The sequence below is a fragment of the Colias philodice genome, chromosome 2 (assembly GCF_061535455.1).
Source record: "Colias philodice isolate Cphi_HAF_F1 chromosome 2, ilColPhil1 Martin Lab GWU primary, whole genome shotgun sequence".
Lineage (NCBI taxonomy): Eukaryota > Metazoa > Arthropoda > Insecta > Lepidoptera > Pieridae > Colias > Colias philodice.
In genome coordinates this window covers 4,822,671-4,835,117 of record NC_143087.1, presented here as the reverse complement: position 1 = coordinate 4,835,117, position 12,447 = coordinate 4,822,671, and the positions used below count along the sequence as shown (strand labels likewise).

Sequence of the window (12,447 nt, the reverse complement as noted above, 5' to 3'; positions counted from 1 at the left end):
ATTTAAGGTGTTCTAAAACTTAGGTAACTAGATATTAATTAAAGCATTAAAATATATCTACGTATTTAGTGTTTCAATTGTTCATTACTTATTTGCCTTTGTTACTAGTTACTACATATAAATAGAAATGTTAAGGCGGATCCACAAATATCAAGCAAGGAAAGCCCAGGAAAGCGGCGACACAAGCACTTACCTTCGCGAGCAAGGTTCACACAGGTCGAGCAGCCTCACGCGGAAAATGCTTCGCGAGGCTGCTCGCTCTGTTGTCCCAGCTATTAAATAATCATTTTTAGAACATAACAGCTATGATGTTCTTAACGGTAGTTTATGTAAAACAATAATTATTTTATTTGTAGACGCATGTTCCCGACGGTTCGCGTGTCGTTCGGCGGGTGCCGCGCGGAGGCGCGCTACGCCGTGCTGCTGGACGTGGTGCCGGTGGACGGCAAGCGCTACCGCTACGCCTACCACCGCTCCTCGTGGCTGGTGGCCGGCAAGGCGGACCCGCCCGCGCCCGCGCGCCTCTACCCGCACCCCGACTCGCCCTTCTCCGGCGACCAGCTGCGCAAGCAGGTCGTCTCCTTCGAGAAGGTCAAGCTCACCAACAACGAGATGGACAAGAATGGACAGGTACCATTGAGATAAATAGCTTAACGTCATTATATTGCAGCCAGTAACTCCCTTAAAATGACAATATGGTTAAAAAAAGCAATTATAGAAGTAGGTATGTATAAGCCAAATTTTTTAAATTACTAGATACACTTTATATCATAATTCAAATCAGTACTAAATATGATATAGCGTAACTCAGATAAAATATTTTATAGAATGATTCTGTTATCCAACCTAATAATAAATAATTGTTCCAGCTGGTATTAAATTCCATGCACAAATACCAACCGCGGATCCACCTGGTGCTCCGACGGGAGGGCGCTATCAACGCTCCAATAACTGATCTCGAACAAGAAGAATTCAAGACGTTTATATTCCCCGAATGCGTTTTCACCGCTGTCACAGCCTACCAGAACCAACTGGTAAGTAGAGCATAAAGCATATTATGATCTATCACTACTTCAAGTTTTAGGTAATTCTAATTTTAGACAACGTTTAAATAACCGCAAGCAAACAATTGCAAAAACTCAGGAAGATAAGCAGGACGCGAATGCACTAAACTTCACTACAAAACCAAGCGATTAGAACACGTGACAGTTCTATAGGTGTTCTAGTACTTATTATCTCGACGATCTCGAAAATAGATCACAGGACATATCTGAAATGGCAGTGGGTTGCTCAGCGTATCGACATGTATTTCGGTCGCACTAATTGCATCTCGCTGAAAGGCATGTCCAGCCAGACTTTGTTCACAAAGGAACGCATTTTTGTCGATCGCGCGGCCACACGCGGGCGGCAACGTTGATGGACGGACGGCGCGTCGGACAACCGACCAGGGTGACGAGTAAAGTTTTCACCTGAACTAAATATAGGCGAGCCGATGGGCATTCGCTAATGTGCTCCATTGTTTATTGGGGCCGGGGTTTCCATCGCAATATGATCAATTAACAGTCGAATAGGAAGGAGTACCTGGAGACCATCAAATCTGTGATATTCTTTATTTATAATTGTTATAAGTGCCAAAATATTAATAAGTAGATTCATTTTTTTACTATTACGCTTCGTAAAAACAACAAGGACATTTATCTGGAAACCCTTATAAACCCATTTGAGGTGTATCTTCTATCATCAGAATAATCTTAATCTTAATCTTAATCTTAATACTATTATAAAGGCGAAAGTTTGTAAGGATGTATGGATGTATGGATGTATGGATGTATGGATGTATGGATGTTTGTTACTCTTTCACGTAAAAACTACTGAACCGATTACAATGAAATTTAGCACACATATAGAGGGTAACTTGGATTAACACATAGGATAGGTTTTATCCCGGAAATCCCACGGGAACGGGAACTATGCGGGTTTTCCTTTGAAAACGCGGGCGAAGCCGCGGGCGGAAATCTAGTAGAACAATAAAGCCAAAAACCAAAACAAAAAAGTTCCAACTATCGTTTAAACGCATTTCATAAGCATTTACGAGATGCGTTTGGCTTATCGTGTAGCTCGCAGTATCTTTGTATCGGCTCATATCGGCGCACATGTCGCCACGAGCAATTAATTCCCTGTCACAGAAGCGTTTGGGCGTCTCCGTGTTCCTCGTTTTGTTTCCACCGCGCGGTAATTAGGACGTTTTGAGGTTCATAAAGGAAGCGTTACTTTATATCGACAACGCGGCACATAAATCTTCATTCATTCGTTAATTAGCTACTGCGTTTCGGTAATTATTTACATGAAGTTCATGGTTTCTTAAATTAAATCTATTGTGGGCTGATTCAGAATTTACTAAAATAGTTACCTACTTGTAACGTGACATTGTTGAGCTTTGTTCTTTGTTTCATAATGTTATCTCATATAACACCTTAATATGAATTTCTTATAATATTATAATCTTAATATATTATATAAATCTCGTGTCACAATGTTTGTCCTCAATGGACTCCTAAACCACTTAACCGATTATAATAAAATTCGCACACCATGTGCAGTTCGATCCAACTTGAGAGATAGGATAGTTTAAACATGTAGGTACCACGGGCAAAGCCGGGGCGGATCACTAGTTCTTAAATATAATTAGTATTCATGCATAATACAACAATGTCTATGCATCTTAATTAGGAACAGACTAATGCAGATGATAATTTCATTGACCACCTATACGTTTAGTAGGAATGGCTCCCTTGTGTAACATTATTGATAGCTATTGATTCAAATGTGCCTAAAATCTACTAAATTATTGCTGATGCTCCTCCTTGTCCACATCGATTAGGCATTATACGTATCGAGAAGGCTTTTTATAAACATAGATATTTTAATTCATCTTAAGTTTACTGTTTATCATAGATGAATAATGCAAATCCTTAAAGATTCGACATCACATTCGACATTAATGTGATATCAATTTTATGTATTTAAAAAGATATCATTCATAATAAAAGTTGGATTATGTCACACGCACCATCGATCAGTCATAAATTAGCAATATCAAAAGTATTAAAAGTGTTATTATTTGTCTTATTGGGACATTCAATAAATCCCTACCACAGAATGTGGAGCGGTATCGGTGCTTCGATCAGCTCAATTTGGCTGACGTCACATCTCTGACAGTTAAAACATTTGTCGAACACAGATAGTGTCAGTGATAAGCCAATCCCTTACAACAATAAGAAAACACTTAACGTGTTTGCACCTGCGCCTCTCGATATATCTTACGCCCGCATAACTTGACGCGTGACAAAAAATCTGATATCTTGAAGCAATCGCAGCATTTACATATTCAAATTGTGATATATACGATCTGAAACAGAACTACTAACACCTTGCAAGGAATTTACGGCATTTTTGTTAATGAAGCAACAATCGGTAGCAAAATGTTAAGATTTTGACTATATTTAAGAGATCAAGTTGAGATTTATCATACACATTTTTATCGTGTGAGTATTTTTCAAGAAATTATGTGATAATGTTTTTTTTACTATTAATTTAAGACTTCCTAATTATAAAATAAGTAGAGACCGGCTCTAGCTCAACGAGCTTTTGTGAAAAACAAAATAATAAATTTAAATGTTTGACCATTTTGGTATTATCTTTAAAAAGCGTTTAAAAAAACCAAGAGTAGGTACATCAACACTTTTTTTATTAATAATAAACAGTGTAAATACAATAATACATTTACAATAATTAGCTACCGCGCATTTAGTTAACGCTAATGGAACCGGAAAATTAAACGCATCTTAAATAAAATGTTTTACACATTCACAGACTGACAGTCTGATCTCAAAACGGGTTTAGCTTTATTATAAAGTATTTCGAAGGTTGGAACGGTTACATTATTGTTGGATAAGACAAAGTTTTCAATAAATTACAAATAACATGAAGTTAAGCGGACAAAAGCTCTACTTGATAAATATTCTAACAATTTTTTAAAAACATTATAAAATCTGTCACTAACTTTATAGCTGACGTTAGCATCGATACAAAATGAAACATCATTATTGGTGCTTTATCATTCCAGACCGTAGATATAAGACAAGATAAGATCGTTGAGTAAAAAAATATGAATAGTGTTTTTTTGTGCGTCGCAGTGAGACGCAGCGTCGCCGAGAGCGCCGCGGGGTGGTTTCCGACTAAACCTATGCTTTACACCCACCACAATGTTCGTGAACAATCCTTTGTCAGGAATTCGATTCGGAGGAGGTGACAATGTTTGTTAGACTTTACGCATTCTCCACACAATGCACTTTTTTAATAGCCGATGACTTGTGAATTTGTTATGATCGATCGTTCCGTGGAGGATCGCGGATGGCAACCTGCGGTGACTGATTGGGAGTATACAAACATACTTAACGTCTTTGAACGGTGTCAATGTTTTGTTTGTTAAATAATTCATTAATAAAACAGAGCTGCTCAACAGTTCCCATCAGTAAAAGTCTTATTTGTTCTTAGTCACGCCACTTATACGATTTCAAAGAATGAAAAGATAATCACAAAAATAACTTGCACTTAACCGAGAACATCTATGCGTTAATGCGATCAATAGCTACTTAATTGAAATTTATATCTCATTTCTCAGTATCAATAATCAATATTCTAAAACCAAATCCGAAGCTATTCTCGCATTGAGCATTTATAAACGGGTTTCACTCAGACACAATCGAACAATATAAAGAAGGAGTAAAGGCAAACACAATTTCAATAACAAAAGGGAGCTATGACAAATAAACATATTTCACGGGCCAAAATGGCTGCGGTCAGGTGTCATGAGGTGTCCCTCCCTCCCTCGGCCCGCGCGCCTCACCCCCTCACATCTCTTTTTCTTCAAATAATCGATTCATTTTTATGAATACGATACTTTTATATTTGTCAACGTGCTACGTCCATGAGATTATAAAAAGTAAGTTTATAAAATGACAAATGTATTGAAGACCCAACGCAATATTACCATTTACCTGTATATTTTAATACTATTTTATACGAAATTTGCATATTTTGATAAAACTGATCCATTGAAATATAAGTTAAGGATGTAGCAAATTAGTAAAAATATGGGGATAATGTTTTTTTTTTCGGTGATTAAAATATTTGATTAAATGTCTCAGTTAGGTACTCTCTAAATCCGTTCATTTTTCAAGCAATAATACGGCGCGATAACACGAAACCAACATAAGTCAAAAATACAAGAAGTCAACGTACTTGCTTAAGAGAGGATTTAAAATAATTTAACATGAAATTATTTATCGGTGTTCCATCTCTTTCTGCCTCATGCCATTGGGCAGTTAGTGGGAAACTGTGATCTCTTTCTTACTTGCCATCGATCACACGAGGTGTGACGTCACGCAGAGCCGTCGTGTGCGGCCGGTTTGAATTTATTGCGTCTGCGCACCGAGCCACCACAGAAGAACTACATTTATTGTACCCACAATGAGCTTTATAATTATTTACATAAAATATTTACCTTTAACTCACAATATCTTTGATTTAATTGTCATATCCCGGAAAATTATGTTGATATTTCAAAATTATGGCCTGCATTCATCAAAAGTTAGGGTATAACTGGGTCCTTCATGTTCAATGGAGTATGTCATATATAATTGAGCTGAAAGGATGAGTGAATTAAATTCTTATTCATATCCGTAATGCGAACTCCTTTCTACACTTCATTTTATCTTATGATTTATGACGAAGTCCTAATCCTAATTTATCTGTATCCCAACTGGCACTGTCAAATTAGATAGATCTGTCCGTTAATAATAATAAATAATGTGTTCATCGAGTTAATTAATTTATATTTGAAATGTGGCAAATAGCCTATTCAATAATATTCAGGCTCTACAACAATAATTGCGGACATGAATGTAAAGTTGATTTCATACTGACCGTGGGCTCTCTGAAAGATCTGATAACACGTCTTAATAATGACGATTCTAACTAAAATGAATCTATAAATTATAAATAGATATAAATTGCTAGTAGCCATGTGGATGGGCAGAATTCTAATAAAGGTGGCCACGGAGATAGCAGAAAACTTATACAACCTGCACTGCATTTCATTAATAATCTCTATTGGGAGCATACGAGACAGCTTACAACTTATTGAATTGTTAGATGAAGATGAAGGGCTATAATATTTATAGTGACCTTACATATCTGTTAATACTTTAGTTAGCTATTAGATTTTAAATCTGTGATAGCTCAATATGAAATCTCCAATAGTTATTAAAAAATATAGCCTGAAGTTGAAACGTATTTTCCTTTAATACCTAAATCATAAATAATAAAAAACTCTTCTTTTTCTTGGTTTTTCTTGCTATTATTATTATTATTTTATTTCTTTTCCTGTTCTCGTCCCGCGTACCTTTTTGCTCGTTACCTTTTACCGTGGTTGCCTGGAAGAGATCACTACGTAGTGATAAGGCCGCCAAGTTAGTTGTACTCTGTTTTTTAGCTGTAAGTAATTTTAAGTTTTCCTGATTGTACAACTAATAAAGTGTTAAATAAATAAATAAATAAATAAATCATTATTAGATGTTAAATGAGATGTCAGGACGCGAAATAATGCTCGTCAGTGGTCGTACAGCTCCATAAGTTTAATCTATTTAATGTTCAAAGAGACATTCTACATATTTTATCTCATTATAAATAAAAGCAGTTCCACGAGCTATCAATGCCTCATAACTAATTCCAGAACACTTGCAAAATAATAAAGCATCGGTTTTCTCGAAAATGTCGTTTACAAACCTCACAGCTGTTGGCCGTTTAAAATTTATTGTTTTTGCCATAATAATATAACGCGTCACGTTAGCTATACGTATGTTGGTTTTAATTTTCATCTTCAAACATTTTGCATTCTAGAGAAAGGTTGTTTTATTTTTCTCTGGACATCAGATTTGCGGCTGCATTGACGTTTCGTACTGATTCCTCCTTTGAAAAATATATATAGAAATATTACATTTATTAGTCTTATTTTCCTTATTTACCTACCTATTCTGTTCTAAAATCCCTATCTAGATCAACATTAACTTCCACTTATCTGTCTAATTTATGGAAAATGTTTACGGCTAATGAAACATCTGATGAGTCTCCTGACGCGTCTGTTCATATATTTACCTCTACCAAATTTAAGTATATTATTCAACATTAATGATCACAATAAGGAGCCACAAATTAATGCGAAGCAATAAATAGATATGTGCATCGTTCATCACGGCCCTGCATCAGTCAATGGCGGCGCAGAGCTGTGACATTTATTTATTCCACTGAATATTCCCGTTTTATAACACACCGCATTCCCTGTTTACACGACAGGCGACAAACGTTTTTGTTTTGCCGTTTTAAGCCGTTCTGACAGACAAATTCACTTTTGTGATTTTTTTTTACTTTAGTATAACACAAGAATTCATCATGTACCTACTTCAATATTTTTTCCTTATACCAGATGATTACATGCTCAACTTTTCATACTCATAACATTAAATATGTATTTTATTAAAATAAACAAAGATTTTAGTTAACAAAAGTTTTAATAAAACGCAAAGTATATGATAATGATGGCGTCTATTAAAACGCACATGCACGCCGCTAAAGTTTCCCTCTTTACGACTTTTTATGGACTTTTTTCTGGCGCGAGAATAATGTCATTAAGGCGCCTTTAATGTTGTCAGTGAGCAGGAGCGGCATGCCGCCCAAGGCGAACGTTTGTTGATACTTAAATTAGGTTGTTTTGACACGCCTCGTCCTTATGTTTGTACTAAATCTAATAAACGTTCGTAGCGAGAAAGCGATCCATTCATTATTCTGTTTGTACTCCCGCTGATGTATGTTTCTTATATTTGTTAAACGACATTCTATTGATATCAGACAGGTACTGTGTCTTGTTACGTTATTGGCATTTTTTAACTATTCTTGTCGCTAAGTGTAACTTTATGAAAAATTACTGTAAAGATGTCTTTTGGAAAATACGCTCATACATAAAGGACTTTTTTTTATAGATATCTCATAGCATAATTTGAATAATGGATGTAGGTATCATGAGTGATATGCAAATTGTTATTGTATAGAATACCTATTTGTTCTATGGCATTGTGTAGGACATTCTTTCAAAAGCTACTACACGGTCTCACGCGCACTCATTACGTCAGGCGAAGGCGCGAAGACCATTGTAGTCAATGTGCACCAGGTGGGTGTGCAAGTGTAAGTAGCTGCCTGACCCTCGACATCTCTCCTGCTTCCCAATTTGACGGAACGACGTGTTCTCTCGGACAATCGCAGCTCATTGTGCCTTCATGACAAAGCATTCATTCATACCCGTGACATGTTTCGGAATGTTCCAAACCGATGTTTGAACTGTTCGTAAAACCCAACGTCTACTCTCTATTTTTATAATCATTATAACACGATCGAAAGTGTCGTAGACTTGACGCGAACGACACGATAATTTGGAATGTTTATTATTTTCTTTGATCCGGAACAATACTAGTGTAGCATTTGTTCAGATATTTTATAGGTTAACGCGCATCTATCACAGATCAAACAGACACATAAATATTTTTAAGAGGAAAATAATTAGTTCCCTAAGCTCCACAGTGTTATTTTTTAATTTAAAAATAACATTCCCACCAAACACCTACAGTTAGTCCCAAATTATTTCGTTCCTTCGAACTAGCCAATACACCTTACAATTATCTCAAACAGGTAACATTCTCATATGACTCATGTGGCGAAACAGCGCTAAATAAAATATCAAGACAAAAGTGTGTTGAAAATAATACAGCGCTGATCGCCATTAGAGAATAGTTGTACCGATCAGGCTGGTCGAATCACTCGGCAGATAATTACTGGCCCGTCACCGTCGGCTGGTACGCGAACTGCTGAAAGATTGACACGTGCGAGACGGCTGCCCGATGACTTGTTTATTGCGAATACTGTTACGCCAAATTTACACTATGCCAATTGGAACGACTGTCCAATAAGATGATAATTAAACTTGCTTCCCGCCAGGCGACTAGTATAACTGCACGCTTTCCCGTAAACTGTGTTTATTATGTTCAATTCTTATCCTAGTTCGTGTGTCAGCGACAAATTGGATTGAATGTTGCGTTTATTCAAATAGCTTAGGTCACCAGACATTCTATTTACAAAGTATCGTTTGAATGGCTCCAGGTTTGTGGATATTTGTCGTAAATATTATTCACAAATAGTACGGAGCCCCAGCGGGAGCGCCGCGCAGCGAGGGGGCGATTTCTCATCGTGTAACTTGTGCAAAGCCAAACACATTTTTAACACCTCGGCCTCTATTTAAATCAAACAAAATACTTTACGAGTACGTCGACTTGATTCAATGCGCATTCTTAAACTGTGTTGCTACGTACCAAAGTACTTAATTAACTCCAGCTTTATAAAGTGAAACTTTTACATCGTCTCAAACTTTTTGGTCTGTGTAGCGCATGTCGCGTGACGGTCGGCTGCCGAGTAGGTATAAAGCAGTGTTCGGAAAGTTTCACTTTTACCGTGGTTTTATAAAACCACACAACATTTTTTATTTATATCAAAGTAAGCATTTATAACACAGAAATAATATTTTTACACTTACCATTCTAGTTTCTACCTTAATCATATTTCTTCTAGAAATATTTGTTTCCCTCATCCCAGTGTTCATTTTAAAGTGAAACTTTTATTACATCGTCTCAAACTTTTTGGTCTGTGTAGCGCATGTCGCGTGACGGTCGAACCGTACGATAATTATCGTACAAATACGATAATTTTGTGGTTAAGTTTCACTTTTACCGTGGTTTCATAAAACCACACAACATTTTTATAAAATATTTGTAACGAACGAGCAAATTAGAAATTTGGGATGATTGTGATGTTTCTTGAATTGAAATGTAAAAAACTTTTCTTTGTTACAGATAACAAAACTCAAAATCGACAGTAATCCATTCGCAAAGGGATTCCGCGACTCTTCTCGCCTCACAGAATTTGAAAGGTAAATATCTACTATGTATAAAGAATATTCCGTGCTAGGAGAAATTGTGTGAAAAGTGAAATATCAGAAATGTATTTGAATATAGTAATAACAAACTCGCTCAGTGGAACGTTGGCAGTGTATCATTGAAAGCATGAACATTCATTAAACCTCATTACCTGTATGACAGAATTCGGTATCAGTTCACTGATCTCATTGGCCACGCTCTCAGAAACAAACGCAGCGACACTGATTGATGTCTGTGCGTACACAATTACGTCTCTATCTTTACTTCATAGATAATCGATTAGATGCAAATGCACTGGCCATAGGAAGCTTATAATTTAGTTCAAACTCTCATTTATACGACTGCGTAATTTTATCCAGTTTCATATCTTTTCCAATCTCTCCACTTTGCTCCGCAAAAGCACAATTATAAACATGCATTTCATTTTTTATTTTTCTTTGTTGAGATTCTATATCACCGGAGAGCACGAAAGACCACCAACATTCCCTGACGATGCGCGTTTCAGCGCGGCGAATTATAGGTAGATACATTCTCTTATTACAAAAAAACTTACCACATCCTATTCTATTATTCGATATAGTATATGGTATTAAATGCTAATTTGGTTTCAGGGAGACAATGGAGTCGATGTTGGCGGAACAGCACTATTTAAGATCCCCTTTGCGGCCGTTTGATCTCGATCAGCACAACAATAATTTGACACTGGAGGAGAAAGCGATACTGGCTGCTCGGTCACAACTGTTCCTAAGAGCTGCTTATCCTCTGTATGGAGTACCTGCGGCCGCTCTCTGGGGTCAATGGGCGTGTTTAGCTCCGCAGCTTCTAGCTCAGCAGCATTTGGCATCCGGATCGGGGCTACAGCTACCTCGGCCGGTGTATCCAGGGGGAGTGCCCGCGCCTCTGTCGCAGCACCGGTTCTCTCCATACCCTCCGCGAAGGTCATCGCCAGGGTCGTCGCCGGACTCGTTGCGGGACCCCAGCCCTCACCCCCTCCCCCCACATCCTCCGCACACGCCTCACACACCGCATCCCCCACATAGTCCGACTTAAACGTTCTTAGATTTAAAATAAAAATAAATTATTTATCAGTATAGTGATGTTCTTGGACAGAATGGGTAGAGCTTGTCAGGGCAAATGAATCATTTGTGATCAATGTTTAAAAGACTATTTTATGTTTAAACGTGCTTGATTTTGGTGATTTTAATATTATAACTAGCAAATAAATTAACTAGTTAATACAATAATGTACAAATGTATTATTACGCGTAATCTGAAAACAATAAGATTTCTATTAAAAGGCAATTGCTACAATATAAAATATTATCTCAAAATATGTATGTGGTTTTCTCATTGTAAGCTAGCTAGCATCGCATCGTAGCGTAAATACTTGTTTAGAGCTGAAAAGTTGATATTGTAAAGTCGGTATAAGAAATTGACGGATGTAGAAAGATCAATAACTACAAGTATTGTAAAATTGATCTGAAATTGAAACCGTGTACCTATTTTATGGATGCTTAACATTGTGTTACTATCGTAAAGCACCTCTGTAATATATTGTAATATAATTAATATTTAAATGTTATTTAAGACTGTAATTATTGTTGTAACATCATTTTTTGTTCCTAATTATTTTCTGTAGCAATAATTTCGTAATATTACTCATGTTATAATCGGTAGTGTAAAAATGAAAAATACATGATTAGATAGAATTGTCTTGGTATTTATTGTATAAATCTTGAATAGCAAATGTTTTGGTTGTTTAAGTGATATGTGCAATACAACAGAAAAAATAATATTTAGGTGTTAGATCAATGAGTAGTTTAGACATAAGAGATGCATTGATACAATTACAAATTTCAAGATGTATAAGAATTGTTCCACCTGGAGAGTTGAAATGATATTGAAGAATCTATACTTAGGGACTTAGTAGTTAAAATAGTTATTTTAAATAATATATTAATGAAAATAAAATTAAATGTTTGTTAACATATTTGTTTGGTTTTATTTTTCCTGACCTTAATTTTTTTTAATACGAATCTGATTTTTAACATTTGCTTCAATTAAAGTTGCCACATCATGAGTAAAAACGTGGATTAATGACAAATTTTAATGTCAATCTGATATTAATCCTATTTAGGTACTAATAACAGAGTAAATAACAGTATCTATAAAATATATATAGGTATATAACGTACCCATATTGTTTGCCAGTCAAAGACGGCCACATCGTTTCATAAACTCTATGTGTAGGTATAGGATAATGTAGTATATCAAATAAAGTAGATAAACACACACCAATCTACAAAAAATAATTAAATGTCACTGCAACTGAAACTGAAACCAATAG

The 12,447-nt window shown here is 36.1% G+C and overlaps 1 protein-coding gene across 1 annotated transcript; it reads left to right on the top strand.

Annotated features, from left to right (window-relative positions):
* The first annotated feature begins 360 nt into the window (after window positions 1–360).
* Window positions 361–12,056, top strand: LOC149490375 (T-box transcription factor TBX20-like). Its single transcript, XM_089710858.1, has 5 exons — window positions 361–630; window positions 870–1,034; window positions 10,017–10,093; window positions 10,546–10,620; window positions 10,712–12,056. Exons 1-5 carry the CDS (start codon window positions 361–363, stop codon window positions 11,148–11,150), a joined length of 1,026 nt encoding a protein of 341 aa, XP_089566984.1. The 3' UTR covers window positions 11,151–12,056.
* The last annotated feature ends 391 nt before the right edge of the window (window positions 12,057–12,447 follow it).

Coding starts and splice junctions, on each gene's coding strand:
- LOC149490375 (XM_089710858.1), top strand. CDS start 361: ATGTTCCCGACGGTTCGCGTGTCGTTCGGCGGGTGCCGCGCGGAGGCG. Junction 1,035..10,016: donor CAGCCTACCAGAACCAACTG/GTAAGTAGAGCA, acceptor TCTTTGTTACAG/ATAACAAAACTCAAAATCGA. Junction 10,621..10,711: donor TTCAGCGCGGCGAATTATAG/GTAGATACATTC, acceptor ATTTGGTTTCAG/GGAGACAATGGAGTCGATGT.